Below are 18,396 nucleotides of genomic sequence, written 5' to 3' on the forward strand. Positions count from 1 at the left end.
CAGGTATAGCTATCTACCCCGTATCTATAGTCAGGTAAGGGTCTCTCCAAAACGTCGTGTCCCACTTGTTCCACCAGGTAGTGTCGTATCGACCAACCTAATGCTTCGGGTTTGCCATAGTTACGTACAGCCAAGTTTGGAGTAAAGGTAACAAAACATTTTATACGAATGTGGTTATATATGTGATTGTTTGGAGTGTGAGGATCACTGAAAAGTCGTGCATTGTTAGCGGATTAGATATTCATATAAAAAAAAAATGAGAGAAGCATAATAATACGAGTTTCCCACAAAGAGTTGTTCGCAATTCATTTATTTTTTAAACTGCAAATACTTCTTTCAGATAGTCGAAGTACTTTTGTTACAAATTTCAAATATCAAAGTGGTTTAGAATTGTGTTATGCCATATAACGCAATAAACATAAAGCGTAATTATCTATCAAGTCATTTGATTTAATTGGTTTCACTGTCTCGTGACACTTATAATAGTAATCATAACCAACTTCACACCTACATGAAATATACTATACATTCATCTCGTATACGTCACGAATTATAATAAACCAGGTTATGTCGAATCGACGTCAGTATATTTATGCGAAATAGAATCGGTCATATCTAAGTTAAGTCGTAACATTTCACGCCTGATGAAAATGTCATCCGATTCTGATAACATTACACACAATGCATGTTTAACACCTTGTTTGGCATTAGGCGCACTGAAGCAGCGTTGTCAGCGTATTGATTTTGCTCACACAGTGTGTGATAGAGAGACGAACGAAGTTCATTGTTAGAACTGAAGTTTAGACGCTGAAGAGTTCTTGGTGATATACATTATACAAGACAGATTGACTCGTAATTTCATCTGTTCAGAATTAAAATTCTATGGTTATTTAGAATTGAAATTGCCTCAACAATTTTGAGTAATATTTGGTAGCCGGCATATATGACGTTTTAGTTAGTCCAAGGGTTCGTAAAGTTGTGAGTTGTAATGAATATTGGATAATTTACTTTCTGGTAATCCTTGGCTTTATGATAATATCAAAATTGTCCCAAATTGTTCCAAAAAAAAATTTTAAAAAGGTTCCGATTATGCAACCAGCAAATTTTCCGACTGGGTGCCGCTGCTCGGTAACCAAATTTGGTTTATCGCGTCTCCCCTCACCCTGGAAAGCTTTTTAATTATTCATTGCAATTTGTACACATTAAGTGTGTTTTAAGTATGGTGAAAAAATAAACTACTGATCACATTCGTGCAAAAAAACATGCGCAGACGTTTAAAATTATACTTAGTCCATAGTAAAGAAGAAAACTTCTAAGAGCTGTCAATAAAACGCCAAATGATCGAGATCAGTATGAAATATTACGATTACTTAATTCCAACTAAGTTTAGACAGAGGTCAACATACGTATAGATGCAAATTGTATGTGAAATAAACGCTAGTATATGCACACATATTAAGTAGGCTATTTAATATCATTAGGACCCTTATTTGAGCCAGAATTGCCTGATTAGCTCAAAAATATTTGGATCTTTTGTACAAAGCGCACTAATGCAAAAATGTGAGATTTGAAAAAAATACCAATTATCCAGTTAGGGTTAGGAATGATTCAAAATATTCAATTTCCAGAGTAATCTGCATTTTATTTTATTTTTTTGACAGGGCCTTTATACAAAAGATCTTAATATCTGTGTTAAAGCAGGCTTTTCAGTGTGGCGTCTTGAATTTGGTATTGAGAATGGCATAGACAAAACTGAAACAAAATCCGTTATCGGACTGGTTTTGGGTATTTTCATGTTGTGATCTTAACTGGAGAAGTGAGAACTCGCTTGCCTTAGGTGTTTTTATTCAATCTTTATGCTAATGTGAAAAAACTGCATTACTATGTGTTGGTTTATTGTAGGGTATTTTTCAAATAAGCATATGATGAGCGTTCGCTAATATATGATGTCGCACATCGCATTAGCCATGTCAAAATCGATGACGCCAATCTATAGTCAGCTTCATAATCACATCAGGTGTAATTATCTCCACACCTAATTACTAGTACGCGATATTAAAATGGCAATGTTTCTTGTCAAGGCTACCCAGGATACGCAAGTGCATACAATAAATTCTTTCGAGTGTGAAAAAGCACCAGTAGCTCATGAAATTGCTCTTATAGACACAGGTGAAAAAGCTGTCCGCTTCAATGGCAGACAGATATGTCGAGTCCTGGCCTTGTGGCAAATATTTTATGGACGCATACACGGTGATTCCATTATCTTTAATGAGTCATTATTTGCCTATCAAGTGAAAATAACTCATTGCTAAACATGGAGTAACTGGTATATAGCATAAATAACTTTGCTATGAGAGTAAATTTTACTTGTTTTTATTAGCAGTGATACACCAAATCAAACTGATATGACTATCGTCATAGTACGTTTTAAACCGCGCATACCAATTTCAGGAAATGACGTAAATTCTTTTTCCTGTCATTCCACGCATGCTGCATATTGTACATCACTGCCATGCAGAGTATGCTATGATAATGTGCAATATTTTGAAAGACGAATGTTGTACGCTGAATTCTATTACGGATCGTAGAAATAATTTTACGACAGATTATTGCTCAGAAAAACAGTCGGAAATTTGGTAATCGTGGGAAAGTATCAATTTGTCTTGATACTCCATCCCGAGACTGTCTTCAATTGAAACCGACTAAACAGTAGAAAATATTACCTGCTGAGTGAGAATTTAGCTGTGAACACAGCAGAATAGCGATACAACTTTATTGTTCAGTGCAACGTAATTTGTAGCTAATTTTGAGAAATTATATACCCAACGAAATTTAAAAAAGTGATTCAGCTTCCAGAAAGAAGACATGACGATTTAAATTACTGTTTAGTGTTTGCTAGAAATATGAGCACGACTATTTCCGCAAATCGTTTGTTTTTATTTTGCTTGAATTGGATGCAAAATGCCCGTTTTTACAAAAAAGGGTTAGTCTTATTTATCACCGTGATAGAAATTAGTATCACTGTATAATACTGTAAAAGCCAGAGCCAGACTATGTGCATTTGTAACAATATAACAACATCGGTTTGTAAGTTTTTCAAAGGGTTAAAATGACCTCATATTAAACTTTATTTCATGTTTAAAATGAAATGAATGAACTCATATACTCCCATATTATCATTATTCATTTTGCTAGGCTATCTGACTGTAAATGATATCTGTCGTTAGACATACTGTGGGGCAATGATTCTCAGTCTACCACCAGTTTGCATCTGTTACCGTTATTCATTATTAACATATCAAGTTGCTTTGTAAAAGTCCTCAGGAAACCATTTAATAATTTGGACGCATCTTGTGAAACTTGTGCTCATGACCCGTGGGAGTTTTATGCACCAAAAATGTAACTCGAGAATAGGTATGTACTGTCTATTTTATAGATTCTCGATTCAACAGGCTTGGACGAATATTAATCATTGAAAGTTTACTTCTAACCGTAACATGATGACCTGTGTGTTTTCAGTCAAGAAAGGAATGTTAATTTAACTAAATTTGGGTCATGTATGGGTCGGCGTAAAATTCAGTTTTATATTACAACCACACCAGATCAAACTTAATTTTCTTGTCCGACTGAAACTGCAAGTGTTTGATCCGTTACTGTGACAGTTGGGAAGCATTTGTCGGTTTGGCAAGCGTCCATATTTTTTCGGTGCCTATACCTTCGTCTCAAATACATCGCAGTTTACGTTGTTTAGTTTGTGTAATAATGATAGTTTATAAACATGTAACTGCACGATGGCGTAATTTAGCAAGCTTATTTTGATGACCTGCTATTGGCGAGTGAGAACTAAAATAGTGATAAGGACATAAATCGTATTATATCTATTTTCATCAATAGCTGTTTCCGTATTACTTCAAATGCCTTTAGCACAATTAAAATCAAGTAAACTGTTCCCTTGGTCGTGTGAGGAGAATTTCATCAACATGGAGCGCGCACCTGAGTATTGTAAGAGGGAGGTGGGGCATTATAAAATCGTGTTTTTGACAAAAGAAGATTGCATGAGCATGAAACAAAAAAGATGAAGACGTAGTGATTCTTCGACATGATATAAGCTTTCAGTTCGGCACGTTAAAAAATTACAAGTCAAAAATCTTCTTCTACAGTTAACCAACCATTGTGGAACACGAAAGTCCGCAGTCCACAATGTGTCAATTATTAGGCACGAAATAAATTGTCACAGTTGTTCCACGTAAAACGTGACACAAATTTTAGCTTCCGGTTACTGATCTTTTTGAACGGAATTTCTACTTGTTCGCGTAAATTGTTCGGAGCATTGTTACACATTGACACCTGCTGTTTGCCAAAATTAGTTTAAAATACGAGGGTGGATTATCGATACGCTGTTAAAAACAGCTGCAATCATGGCTGAGTAATATTTCGTGGACTCATTCATGAATCGCTATCATATACACAACAACACAATACTTACAAGTTTTGTGAAAGATTAAAAACAATGTCGTTGTGTAATATTTCAGTAAATTACTGATATTTTCCATAGTGCTGTATTTAGGACTAAATTCGATGTAATAAAACAACACATTCCATGGAAATTTAACGGGAATTTCGTTTCATTTTATACATTTTTATGACGTAAACAGACAATCGAGACCATACGTATTCCAGAATAGTTTCGATAATTAAGACGGACGGAATAAATCATCCATAAAATCCACTTGTTTAAAGATAAATGATCGGTATGCTAGAAAGTCATCTGGACAGGCGTCGAGGCACATAGACCATTAACGAAAAGGGTTGCACGAGTTGCTGAATTCAGACTTTATAGACAACTAACTCATTTAAAATTTGCGATTTATATTCCAGTCATAGGTTTGCATATGTGCTTTCGCCTGAAGTAGTGCTATTTATTAAAAAACAAGAAAATGCGTGGCAAGTAACATACATTTTTTTATGCTTCGAACGATTTTGTTGTTGTTGATATTCGTCTCAATTTTGCCGAATATATTCATGATGCAGGTAGACAACACGCACCCATTGGCATTGGCACGTGCGCTGATAACAACTTGTCACGATAGTAATTCATCTTGTAACCGGAAGAAAAAGACCTTGTGGTTATGTTTTTGAAGAGAAAAATATTCACGTTTAAAAATTAGCTCAGTGATGTTACCAAAAACTGAGTACCAGAAATATATATCCCGAATACAGCGCTGTTATTTTTAAACAATATTTCGCTTAGCGTGCATCTAGTGGAATCAATATTGTCTAAATATAAATTACGATTAACTTAGTTCAGAGGGTCAAGACGGCGTGTAACAGTGAACAGTATAAAATTAACCTCAAATGGCATTTCCGGCTTGTGCGTGTGCAGCGCGTGGGCATTCGAGCAATGATGATGATGATGTCATTGCCAGACCCAGCCCTCTTTAATTAGTAAAATAAAAGAAGGAAGTTGAGGCACCAGAGACTGCGTTTACGTTTTGGCGTTGATATATGGTTTTTCATCAATTGCCTTACCTCGTCTGTTAGAGAAAAGACAAGCTATCGAATGAACGAGTACAATAGTTAGTAATGAGCTTTTTAGTATCCTCGAGCACAGTTTGTCGTGACAACTTTGTTAATGGGTTCAACTAACCTATTTGTTTGGATGCAAACATTGAACTGTTGTGGCTTACTATATGCATTCTAATTAAGTTCCCACATTTGTAGCTATTGTTCTGCTGTCAGCCGTTGTTAAAGTTCAGGCCGCATTTCTACGCTATTATGGTATGATTTTAATGGTTTGGCATCTTTGATAACATCCAACAAACGCTGTGCGCTAATGTTCTATGATTTCAGTAGTTCGTCGTCACCTTTGATAAGTTCCAAGAAACGTTGTGCTGAGGTTTTACTACCAAACTCTCGTATCGATGATTTATCACGATGCATATTAATTGATATTTTAAAAGTTTTAATCGGACTACGCAACTGTTAAATCTGGGGTATATAGTGCCGATAAGGATTGCTGTAATCGTTTCAACTACTTTTCGTCATATTGCAAAGAATTAATCAAGTGTCTACTTTTGTATGTTCACTTTACCCAAAGTAAAAGTAACGTATAGAATAGCCCATTAAGGGAATAAATCTTTAACGAAAATCCACCCTTCATCAACCCTTTTTTTACATTGTGCTTGGGTACGTCTATGGCAAAGTGACTATACTATGTTCATAGTCACTTTGGTTCACGATCAGTCGTTAGATTTCGTTCAAAAGCATTTTTATAGCAAATGAGGCATACGTAGTAACTTCTTGAATGTCAGAAGCGAATCAATTGTGATGTTGTTGAGTGTTTAGCAAGCTGATAGTGATACGTAATGGAACAAACGAGAAAAGTAGTATGTAAGCCTATTTTGACAAGCGATACATGAATGACAAATAAGAAAGTAATCAAAGACTATAATTACTAGAGAATGCCGTTTCGTCGATCAACTTATGCGTAATGGCTTATAATTCCATTCTATTTTTGAAATTGATGCTTGCGTAGTTTGAGGTACCGGTCGTTCTAATGAGAATTCATAATATGCCAATTGTTAATTTAATAGTAAGACGTTCGAACCAGTGGTTCTTCGCTTTTTTCGCGTTCACAAACCTGCGAATAGATATTTTGCGGGTGCAATCTTCACAGGTTCAATGTTCCCGACACGCACGTTATAAACTTCATTTCTAATTTATGCTTTTTATTCGGGCATTTCTATTTTATGTTTTGTTCGTTTCATCGAGTTTTGTGTTTTCATAAAGGCGAAATGAATTGTATTATATCATGCAGAGGCGTTAGCGCCAATTGGTGATTTTCTACTGTATTTTGACTCGTATGCCGCTGTGCCGTGAGCAATTCCACCTATGGCAGTATGGTAAGGGAACGACTTTCGTCCATCTAAAGTCAGAAAGTTGGGATGTAACGGTACGACGACGCATAAATCAGTGAATAGGCTTAGTTCAGTACCGTTAGTTACTTTCGTGACATACAACAGTACAAAGGTACATTCTATGCATGTGCAGTTATGTCAGTATATTTGAATTACAGCCATAGCCTACAAGGACTAACAGAGACCGAACTTTACATTCTGACATACGCCATACGGTATGTCGGTACTGCCATATACGTCTGTACGTAGGATATCGGTACGGCGTACTTCATTTGACAGTTGAACAATTGGAACCGTAAACACTGTTTTAATCTTTTCCAATTGTATTTTTTCCAGTTTTTGATATTTTAACTTTGAAGCTTGTTATATATATTAGTTCATCATACTTTTTCTTGAAGATTGTATTGCTGTTCTCGCATCTCATCTAAACCATAATTCGGACTGGGACTTATTTTAGTATTGTCGGTATCCTACAATGCCTAAACATTTCACAAGCCAGTCAATCAGATCATGACAAAAATGGGGTAAGTGTGTAACTGTTCATATACTTTGTGGTCTATATGAGCATTATCTGTACTGAGGAGACTGTAGCTAGTCAGTAACTCTACTCGAATCACCTTGGCACTCTGGAGTGTCGTGACTCGACTTCGCACTCGGGAATGTCTTGACTTGGCATTCGAGAGTGCAGTGACTCGACTTGATGCCCAAAACACTGTATTATTACATTATATATCAGTATGGGAATTTGGATAGTGGAAATAGCTGAAACATAAAGCATTCTTGAATTACCATGCAGGGTAATGCAGCCATATCGTCGATTGTGAGGAGTTTAGTAGGCTATTTCACACATAATCATCATCTACAGGATTCAACACTGCAGACTCTGGCAGTGTAATTAGTGGTAGATCATATGTAACAGCACTTCGCACTCCAACCCCTGAGGATACACAAATGTAAATAATTATATGAATGACTAGTACTAACAGTCAATAAGCCTGAGTTAGCCTGTAGTCTATCTAGTTATAAAAACCTACTTGTTATTGTAGTATTAGATTGTTGACTCCATGACTTTGTGACAGACAAATATATCATAAGGGATGACTACATCAATAAAAAACAAATAATATTCATCATTTGACTTGTTTTTGGCTGCCTTTAATAGGAAGAAATATTGTCATATTTCATTTTCTGATCATCAGTGATATCCATTTTTCCTGTTCTGTGCAGCAGTTGATTTATTCATAGTTGTTAGGTTATATAAACTCTCAAATAAAATGTAAAGGATTGCTGGACTCCTCGTAGCCGTAGAGTGGTTCACGTAACCGATGGTCAGTTACAGCTACCTCCATCAAGTCCATGCATTTGAAACAAATAACTGGCTAACTGTTCCCATACATGACATGGACTAGTAACCGGGCGAGAGGCTGTATTCCAACATATGATTAAGTCATCTTAGCGGCTTTCTTCTCCCCCAGGATAAATATGTGAATTTTGGTGAACTATCACACTTTGTCCAATGCAATCAGTTTTTAGCTTTTATTAGCTTTAGTTGGATGAAATGATTCTAACAATAAAAATTGTTTGATTTATACAGTTTGGAATGGGTAGAAATTGTTGAGCCCCGAACTCGGGAGCGAATGTATGCAAACCTTGTAACTGGAGAATGTGTTTGGGAAGTACCTGATGGTGTCTCAGTAAAATATGCAAGTGAAAATCAATGGTGAGTTTCATTTTTACTTATCAATAACGAAGCTTATATACTTGAGAATTGTTTTCTTGTATTGTATATGGTAATTGGTAGTTACTGCAAAAGTCGAAAAATTTTACTTATTCTGCGAATATAAACATCGTTTCTTTAAACTGGACATTTCAAGAATTTTTCTTTGTTGAATTGTCTTCAACATTTTGTTTGTTCCTCAACAGTGTTAATTTGAATTGATTCAAGTCTCATGTTGTCAGGTTCAGCTTTATCTGACTCCTATATCGCAGGGTTAAACTTATATACCGCTCTTAGTATGCTACTGGTGATCAGCGATATCCTTATAATTTATTATGGTAGCAGTAGCACCCACATAACTAATGAGATTTATCATATTTTGTTCATTATTTTTAGGTGGGAACTGTTTGATAGTGTTTCATCTAGATACTATTATTATAATGCAACTACACAACAAACAGTATGGCACAGGCCAAAAGGAGCTGACACAATACCTCTATCAAAATTACAAACACTGAAAGAGAAAGGAAGTGATGTCACGCCACAGACTAAAACTCAAAAACACCATAGGTAATATATAATGGGTTTTAAAAAGGGGCTATATTATTTTTTTACAGCATGCATAATGCAGTTGTGGTTTTCCTATGAAATTTGCTACTTCAGCATCAAACTCATTGATTATACCAAATATTTTAATAAGGAAGTTTGGCATGCATCATGGCTTCATGAGATTGCAAATTTTAACTATTTGCATTTTATAGAATCTTAAATGCCAAGCTATTTTGATATGTGCGGGTGTGTGGGCTTAGTGGTTAAAGCACTAGACTTACCGTAATAACTCTGGTGGCATCGCAAGTTAAAATCTTGGTTCAAATTCCATGCCGACCATCTGAACTGTAATAAATTGGTAAGCAAATCGGAAGGATTCCAGTTTTTTCAAACTATAGTATATGTTTACCTAGTAGTGGCGGCTTGTGTAGAGCATTGTCAGAGAAAACACTATAATTCGTCTTACAACATTTTTTTATAGATATTTGAATATTTCTCACATTATTAAAGCATACCTTATTAATACAAAACCATGCCATCTATAGTTTAATATTCTCTATTCATGATAATATACAATTGGAAGTTTTAATTAGATGGAAAATTGTTCGAATATATTTGCAATCAATTCTTAACATACCTTTTTAGAAGAAAATCAGCTGGATCTACTGACTCAGATTCTCCAAATCATTCAAATGATCGAAGGAATAGGAGAAGACACAGAACATCTGGCCACAGAGTATCACAAGAAGTAAGGATCATATTTGATTTGGCTATAATTTAAATAATATATAGTTATTTTATTTATTTTCTATGCCTCTTAGCAAAGTTTTACACCATACTTCTGTTTTTGCTTCTTTTATCTGTAATTATGCCTAATTGAGAAAATAGGCACAATTTTGAGAACTACCGGTATTTACTTGGCAAATTTGTGTGCAACACAAATGCTGCAATTGCAATGAATATTTCAAATATTCTGTTTCTATCAACTCAATATTTTCATCATGATGTATTTTTGACAGTCAGACTCAGAAATCATTTATTCCTAACATAGCCGATTTCAGTTTTTTTAAAGTATGCATACTACTATGCTTTATAGAATAGTAACTAATAATTATATCTGTTAACATAGCGTAACTCTTGGTATTTTTTAGAATATGAGCATGGCAACTTAATACAATGTGAAGCTAAATCCTTTTCACTATTCTATTTTTTTTTTCTGTCAATGCTCAAGTTCGAAATCTAGTTTTACAATTAAGCCAATTATAACAAACAAGTGCCTTGTAATTAAATGTGGAAAGAATCTCATTTTGGATTAAAAAACGCAGCCAAAAACAAATAAATTAAGCAATAAGCATGCATTTGAGTAGTCATTATCTACTTGAAAACATCTATGGGTTTTAAATACTTCAAGCATCCAATAAATTTTAAAAATTTAAAGACTTGAATTAAGCCAAATTTGTCAATTTACATTGCCTTTATTCAAGCACTTTTTTATGAAATTTTTCTCTTGAATATGAATGAATAAAATAAAATATAACCATAAATATTATATCACAAATCACAATCTGATATTTTGCATGTGAAGTCATAACCAAGAACCGAATTAGAATATATATACAAATATATTCAATTCATTTGTGTAGGCTATTGTTCTTCCTCAAGGTGCTTGGCAGTTGAAAATTACATATGCTGCTAGCCTATAATATATATCAGTGATATTTTCTTATCTAAAATTGATTAAAAGAGTCGAACCCTCCACTCTCAATATTGTTGATTAAAATTTCTTATACATTGCAAGAACGTTTTCTTATCTGACTCGTCAAATCCCTGCCTAATTGGGAAAATTATTAAAATAACCTCTATTTTTATATCTAGGGTGGATCAAGAATGTCAAATGGAAAATTGGGGAATAATCTAACTACGATGAAATATCAGTCCAAATCATCTGACTCTTTGATTACCAACAAAGAAAACAGGCCTGACTCAAGAGGTCAAGGGTCATTAGATTCAAATGAGACAAAGCCTAAGCATCCAAGAATTGGCTCTGGATCAGGGCAATCACAAGAGATGGCAAGCCTTCCTCCACCATCCCCTGAAAACCTGAATGCATCAGCAACAAGCGGACCCAAAACAGACTCAACCGCACAAAATAGACTGAGTGGTCACATCAGGTCCAAATCACATGACGGATTATCTGAAATAACTGGAAATGCTGCTAAAAATACAAGCATAGAAAAAGGATTTTCATCAGTGAAAACAAAAATTGACCGCAATTCAGGTGTAACGAAAAGTCTCAGTTTTCCACATTCTCAGCCTCCACAAGGTAAATTATTGTCAGTTACTTATTTTCAATGACTAAGACTATCATATTATGTTAGGTTGATACCACCTTTTCTTATTTATAATAAAATATTTAACTTTAACTACGAGAACTGAGCATGTACAAATACTACGATAAAAAAGCTGTTGAAATTTGAACGATAAACCTGTTAGCTATTCCTATACCTTTGATTGATTGATAGACAACTAACTCAAGGCATTGTGACCAACTCATATGATTGACCTACATAGTCTTATCTTCTTTCCTCTTCTCCAAGATAATATGAAATATTCTTTTTTACTTTGTAACATGTAGGTTTCAAGAAGATGTCGAAGCGCCCATCAAATGCTGTTGCACCAGAAGCGTTGGCATCCTTTGCCAAGTCTAATCTTAATGTACACACGAAAGGATTATTACGGAAGAAAATTACCATTCATACCATGTTATCTTGGACAAGGGAACCCATCAGAAAACCTATGATAATGACTAAAGATAAACATGTAAGATAACAAATTCAATCAATTGAAATCTGAACTAAGAAAGTTCTGAAGATTCACTACCTTATGTTATAAATATTTCCTTGATCTTATTTACTTAGCTTTGTCAAGTCCTGCACCTACTGGTTCTTACTAATAAGTTATCCTCCATCATGGCTCTGTTTAGTTCTAGTAGATGTTGACACTTCTGTGATCGCTCATGACTTGCTTAGAGATCAGTCGCTTTTATTTCAGAGTGAGTGCCCATAACTCTGCTTCAAACAATAACAATTTTTGTGACCAAACAACATAATTACCCAGCAATTGACATTAAGGAATAGAATGCATTTTAGTTTGGTGTGCGGGAATACTAAATTTACAACACTAAAATATAATAACCTTTAAATATTTCATTGAGTTTTTTTGGTTAATTTGATCAACTTCTCAAAAATGTGTTCAACATTCTTCTGACTATCCTGCTACATTTTATGACATAAAATTATTGTCAGTCTTAGCCCCCTTTTTTTATTATTTAAAGACAAATTATTTATACAAACGATTTGGGAGATCCAGATTCAACAATTTTATTTGTTTTTATTTAGACCAAGAAAGAAGCTATTGAAGTTTTCAAGTTAATTATGGCATACATGGGAGATAGGAAACTGAGGAAGAATGACAATACTGCCATTGCACTTGATATCGTTACAAAAGGATGGCAAAATACATGTAGGGATTGATTTTTTGTTTCTTGTATTGCTAGCTTTTTGTGTGGTTCAGAGAACTTATTTTATAATGGGGTTCTTTGTATCAACAAAAGGGGAAGTATCATATTTATTCCAAAAATAGGATCATATATCAATATGTCTAGTTGGAGCATATACACACGATTGGGATGAAATAGAATGAAATGTCTCACACCCTTAGTGCATTGTTGGCCCCTGGTTGTATGCTGGACCTAAATTTATGTTGGTTATAAACACTGGGTAGTTGTACATCACAGCACCATTTGGGCATTCAAATTATTACAACAAAATCTTTCTATAGTAAATTTAATTCCATTCAATCGGGTTGTTTGATTGCATCATTTATACCTTATTTAATTTTTTTTCTTATCTTCAACAGTTTTACGAGATGAGATCTACATTCAGTTATGCAGGCAGACTACTGGTACGCCACGTGAAGACTCCTTGGAACGAGGATTAGAATTGTTGGCAATGTGTCTTGCATTTTTTCCACCATCTATCAAATTTCATTCATATTTGGAAGGATATATTTTTACCCATCTTGATATGCCGGATGTTAAAGGTTTGTGGGTTTCTTGTGGTTTTTGTCAAGAAATATGTAAATCTTTTTCTATCCTAATTCATTACTCATTCAATTTTGAAAATTGCTCAGCATGCACCCTCATCGTGGGAATATGTAAATTTTGTGGCATTTCAGGCAGTGTCTACTATATTGCAAAAATAAACCATACTCAAGTATAATTCTGTAAGATATGTCAAACCAAAAAATCAGTAACATTCTTGGTTTTCCATACTAAGCTTTTTCTTCTATATGATTACTTGTTTCAAGAAAGCCTCAATAAATGAAAAAAAATGTCTACAAATCCCAACTCTGTCTTGTTTTAGGTGTAAAAGTGAGCGAATATGGGAATGTCTGTGTGAAAAGATTGACAAAAATCCTTCAAACTGGGGCTAAGAAGGTAAGTAAACAAGGATTAACACTTTACATAGCTATAATAATTAGGGTTTTTGTGACTTAGATTTATTTGGTCGGACTCTGTAATTTTAAACAGTTTTTACTTGTTGATGGTTGTAAAATTTAATCGCTGTCTACCAATTAACTTACAATTATATGAGTTGTACAACTTGTACTACATTAATCCAATGAACAAACGTTTATGGCTTTTTACCTCATAAATTTTTTTTTCAATTATTATAGTCTGTCCTAGTTATTTGTGATACTATCATACAAAAGGAGTTTTTGAACAAAAATGTGATACAGAATTGAATGTATCTATATAGAAATGTGCTGATGTCATTATTTACCATTGTTTATGATAGGAAATCACATATGTTTAGTGCTGAAAAATGGGTTTAGCACAATTACTCATTGTGTCTCCTTTTGCTTTTAACATGCATCGAACACAGTTTAAAAATTGTTTCAGCCATCTACTTTATTTTTAATTGTTCATTCAAATACCACTTGACAATGGGAAATGTCCAAAATTTAATTAAAATGCATTAATACTATGCCATACAATTCATAAACAGTCAATTCATCATTTTATGATTGTTTTGTTTAAATCATATAAATTTGGGAAATTGATAATATAGTTTAATGTGGTGTGTTCAATGTGACCCAAAGCGGTAACTATTAAGCCATTTCACCCACTCACGAAATTCACTTTCATCACTATCTTTCAGGGTAACAAGAAACCAACAAAAGATGAAATAATTCAGGCACAGAGATCAATATTTAATCCATCTATGTTTGGAAATACATTGCAAGAAATAATGGCTCTCCAGGAAGTAAAGTAGGTTGATCTTAGTCTTAGACATAATCTTTGTAATTTGTCTAAATTCTTATAGAGTGCATTGGTTCTTTTATGTGCTATCGCAAATCTCTCATCAAAAAGACTAAATATGAAATTAACTGAGGCAAAACTTTTTTAAACCAGATATCCCGACAGAAGATTACCATGGATAATGACAACTTTATCTGACTACGTTTTGAAGCTCGGGGGAAATAAAACAGAGGGTATATTCAGGTATGAATAATTGTGCATTCGTTTCTGTATTTATATACAGTTAAAACTGCTGTTGGCCTGTACGAGTACTAACATATGTATGCTATTGCTAACTGGTGCTTTATTAATATTATTCTTACAGAGTTCCCGGTGACATTGATGAAGTCAACACATTGAAAGTGCAAATAGATCGTTGGGATGTGCCAGATCATTTGAGAGATCCACATGTACCAGGTGAAGTGTTGGATGCTGTTTTGTTTTTTTCATTATTTTATTTCAAACTGAGCGATTATTGTCACAGGTCAAAAAGATAGCACAAAATATACTGAGTGAAGTTGCCTCTAAATACAGTTATATAATAGCAGATTGATATATTTTAGATTTTTTTATGCCGAAGTTTCCTTATTGTTGGTATCTAGGCTAAATAAGGGATAATATACAAAATTTAGTTGAAGTGAATTTTGTTGTTGATTTCCTCAAATTTAGCCTTGACAAAGTTTTCGACGAATGGTTTTCAATGGCCGGTTGTCTTTAACTTCATTCTGGGTACATTTTTCACTTCTGAGTGATTTCGTTTGACCTTCACGTTAGCCAATGTTATATAAAACATACTAGCATAGTTAAAAAAAAATGGTGGAAACTGGAAACTGACAAATGTAATTTACAAAAAAAAGTTTTCGTTCTTTTTATTTAACTTTTTCCCCTTTATATTCTCAGGGTCTCTGCTCAAACTCTGGTATCGTGAATTAGAGGAACCTTTGATTCCTGATCAATATTATGATCTTTGTATAACACATTTTAATTCACCTGCTGAAGCAGAAGCTGTGGTTCATTCATTGCCTGAAATCAACAGATTATGTCTATCATATTTAATTAAGTTTTTACAGGTATGTCCTCCTTTTTGAGACAACGTTTTGAATGAATTGCTGATTTTGATCATTTCAAATCTTGAAAATATGTTTTTGTAGTCAAGCATCCTTGTTTTCAAATTTCGTTTCAACTTTGTCATATCTCCATAATTATAAGTTAATTACAATTACTATTGATGTTTGTTATGTATGTAAAAGAATTAATTTCAATTTTACTGGTAAAAATTTCTTAAAATGTTAATAACTTACAATCTTATATGAAATTTACAGATATTTTCACTGCCAGAACATTCTTCAGTCACAAAAATGGATTCTAATAATTTAGCAATGGTGATGGCTCCTAACTGCTTACGATGCGATTCTGACGACCCAAGAATTATTTTTGAAAATACCCGCAAGGAAATGTCGTTCATTCGAACCTTAATACTAAATATGGATACTTCATTCATGGACGAAATATTGTGAGCAATTTGGATGGAGAATTTTGACAATTTTTGACGAGATGTTTTCATTTGATCTATTTCTTAGTTAGCGAAGAAAGTGTTTTTGTGCTACTATTGCACAAAGCATGATTAATGCCAAGCTGCAGGGTATAAGGTTTAATATTAATTATTTCTTAAACTTTGTTTTATTCCTTGTATTTTATTAAAAAATATCCTGACCAATTTGTTAAGATATGTCGCTCATTTTCATCAATTAGTATACTCATAATTAGGATTATAGTTGAGAGTAATTCTCGTATAAACTAATCAATTTTCGCTCTACTATAGGACAAAACTGGCAGGTAAATTGTAAAAAACTGATGATAATTTGAAAGTTCAGAAGCTGTTTGTTATAAGATTGCTTATCTGCTTTTGATGGACTGCTTAATTACAGTGATAACTATTAACTACAACCGATGTTCAGCGAAGAAAAATTGGAATGCGAGTTTCCACTCACCCATAGGCTATTTCTCTTTTGATATTTTTTCTTTTTCTGTCAAGTGATTTGTATTCACATATTAGAAAATAATGATATCCTGCATTGATGTTCTACAAATTATTGCCATAATGAAAAAGTATTTAATTACTTTTGGTTTGTATTTTGCTTTTTTGTTTTTCTTACTTAGAGTATGTGAATTTAAATTGAGATTTTTGATCATAGATATTCCAGTTTTCTGTCGCTTTTAAGTGTTCTTACATTTTATTGAAGGTTATTTTTTTCATTTTTTCCTTAATGAAGTTATCACATTTGATGAAATGATTAAGACCATTTAATAGTATTGTTTGATGTGTTTAATAGTCAGAGCTGCCAAATTGCTCTGAACTAGGCACTGCACATTTAAGAGTTTTGACAACTTTGCTTTTGTATCATTTTAAAATAAGTTGAATAACACTTCATCTCAGTAAATAATACTTGAACATGCCAGATATGAAAATCAATGTTGTCTACTAAACCAAAATACCACATTTTCTCGATACTCTTCATTTCTAATATAATTTTTTAACTGAATCATAAATGTGACATAAAGATATGAATTCATATTTTCGGCATAACATTTTAAAGTATTTTAGATTTTTACATAACTTTTAAAACTAGATATCATTATTTCATTTTTTAATGTTGGAAGTAACAGATGCCAGTTCTATGCTAACAGTGATGGTAATATTTAATTGAAAAGTTAGTATTTTTATTACATTGTTATTCAATACACTATTTGAGTTTTTCACAATAATTGCAATACTTATCATTTGAATCTTACATTCCGTTATAGTCTCTGGTAAATGGAATATAAATATAAAATGTATAACTACCGGTACCTATGTGTTTTCGAAAATTGACTATATATTTGAACAATTCCCTATCAAAGGTATATCATTCCGTGATATTCATTAAATGTCTGTGTGGTAAGGTGCAATATTAAAACTGAAGAAAGAAAATCATCAAAGGTCATTAACAATTATTACATGGTGTATGACATCATAATGCAAATATGAAGCAGTCCTATTAATATTTATATTGTAAATAATCTGTTCATTTCAGTGTCTGAAAAAGAGTATTTATTTTTTATTTGCAATGCTAATCAATGTATGTTGTACACATATTCGTTTAAATTTTGCTACAAACAGCAATCTTTTTTATGATTGTTTTTGCTCTATAAAAGGCCATAAACAAGTACTGGCAGCGAATGAGCTACCATCTTTTCTAGATTTGAGGGAATATTTCTATCCCCTATTCGGAATTGCTCACCAAATTTTATTACATTCTGTGTGTTATGGTTGGCTCTCATGCGGCACTTAAATACAGTGGCCCATTTTTTACGTCACAATTTTTTTTTTATGATTTGGTGTAGCGGAGTGATTCCCAGACAATCTGGCATTCCAATTTACAATAGCTGAAAAAGTTTAAGTACATTAGTTATTCTTGCATATGTCATGTCATCGGGTTTGGTGTATACCAGTTAAAATGTCCAGCTTCTTGAATGTCTAAATTAGCATTTACATAGCTAGTATATTTGTAGGGGATCCTTTATAATATTTTTTTTTATTTGCTGTTTGAGCGCCTCTTATCAGTATTTTTAAACTGAATGTAGTATAACTAAGGTTGTTGTTATTAGATAATGTTTTATATTCAAGAGTTTTTTTTTTTGTTATTACGTTTTACTTTGATCAAGCTAGTTTACTATTATAATGTATAGTTTGCCGAAGAGAAATTGTTTTCTGCCTAAAACGAAAGGTGTACATTTGTGCTATCTTGTACCAGAATCAAATGGGGGGGGGGGGGGGAGGTGGATTCAAGTGCTTGCAAATGAGCCGTGAA

The 18,396-nt window shown here is 33.4% G+C and overlaps 1 protein-coding gene across 1 annotated transcript; it reads left to right on the forward strand.

The window, feature by feature from the left end:
- Positions 1 to 7,247: 7,247 nt before the first annotated feature.
- On the forward strand, positions 7,248 to 17,710 carry LOC120345400 (rho GTPase-activating protein 39-like). The gene is made up of 14 exons (XM_039414830.2): positions 7,248 to 7,441; positions 8,512 to 8,637; positions 9,031 to 9,204; positions 9,829 to 9,931; positions 11,059 to 11,506; positions 11,819 to 12,003; positions 12,582 to 12,705; positions 13,102 to 13,284; positions 13,608 to 13,681; positions 14,406 to 14,515; positions 14,660 to 14,749; positions 14,871 to 14,962; positions 15,446 to 15,615; positions 15,868 to 17,710. The coding sequence occupies exons 1-14, from the start codon at positions 7,428 to 7,430 to the stop codon at positions 16,060 to 16,062; spliced, it is 2,088 nt and encodes a 695-aa protein (XP_039270764.2). The 5' UTR covers positions 7,248 to 7,427; the 3' UTR covers positions 16,063 to 17,710.
- Positions 17,711 to 18,396: the final 686 nt, after the last annotated feature.

This window comes from Styela clava, chromosome 8, assembly GCF_964204865.1.
Source record: "Styela clava chromosome 8, kaStyClav1.hap1.2, whole genome shotgun sequence".
NCBI lineage: Eukaryota > Metazoa > Chordata > Ascidiacea > Stolidobranchia > Styelidae > Styela > Styela clava.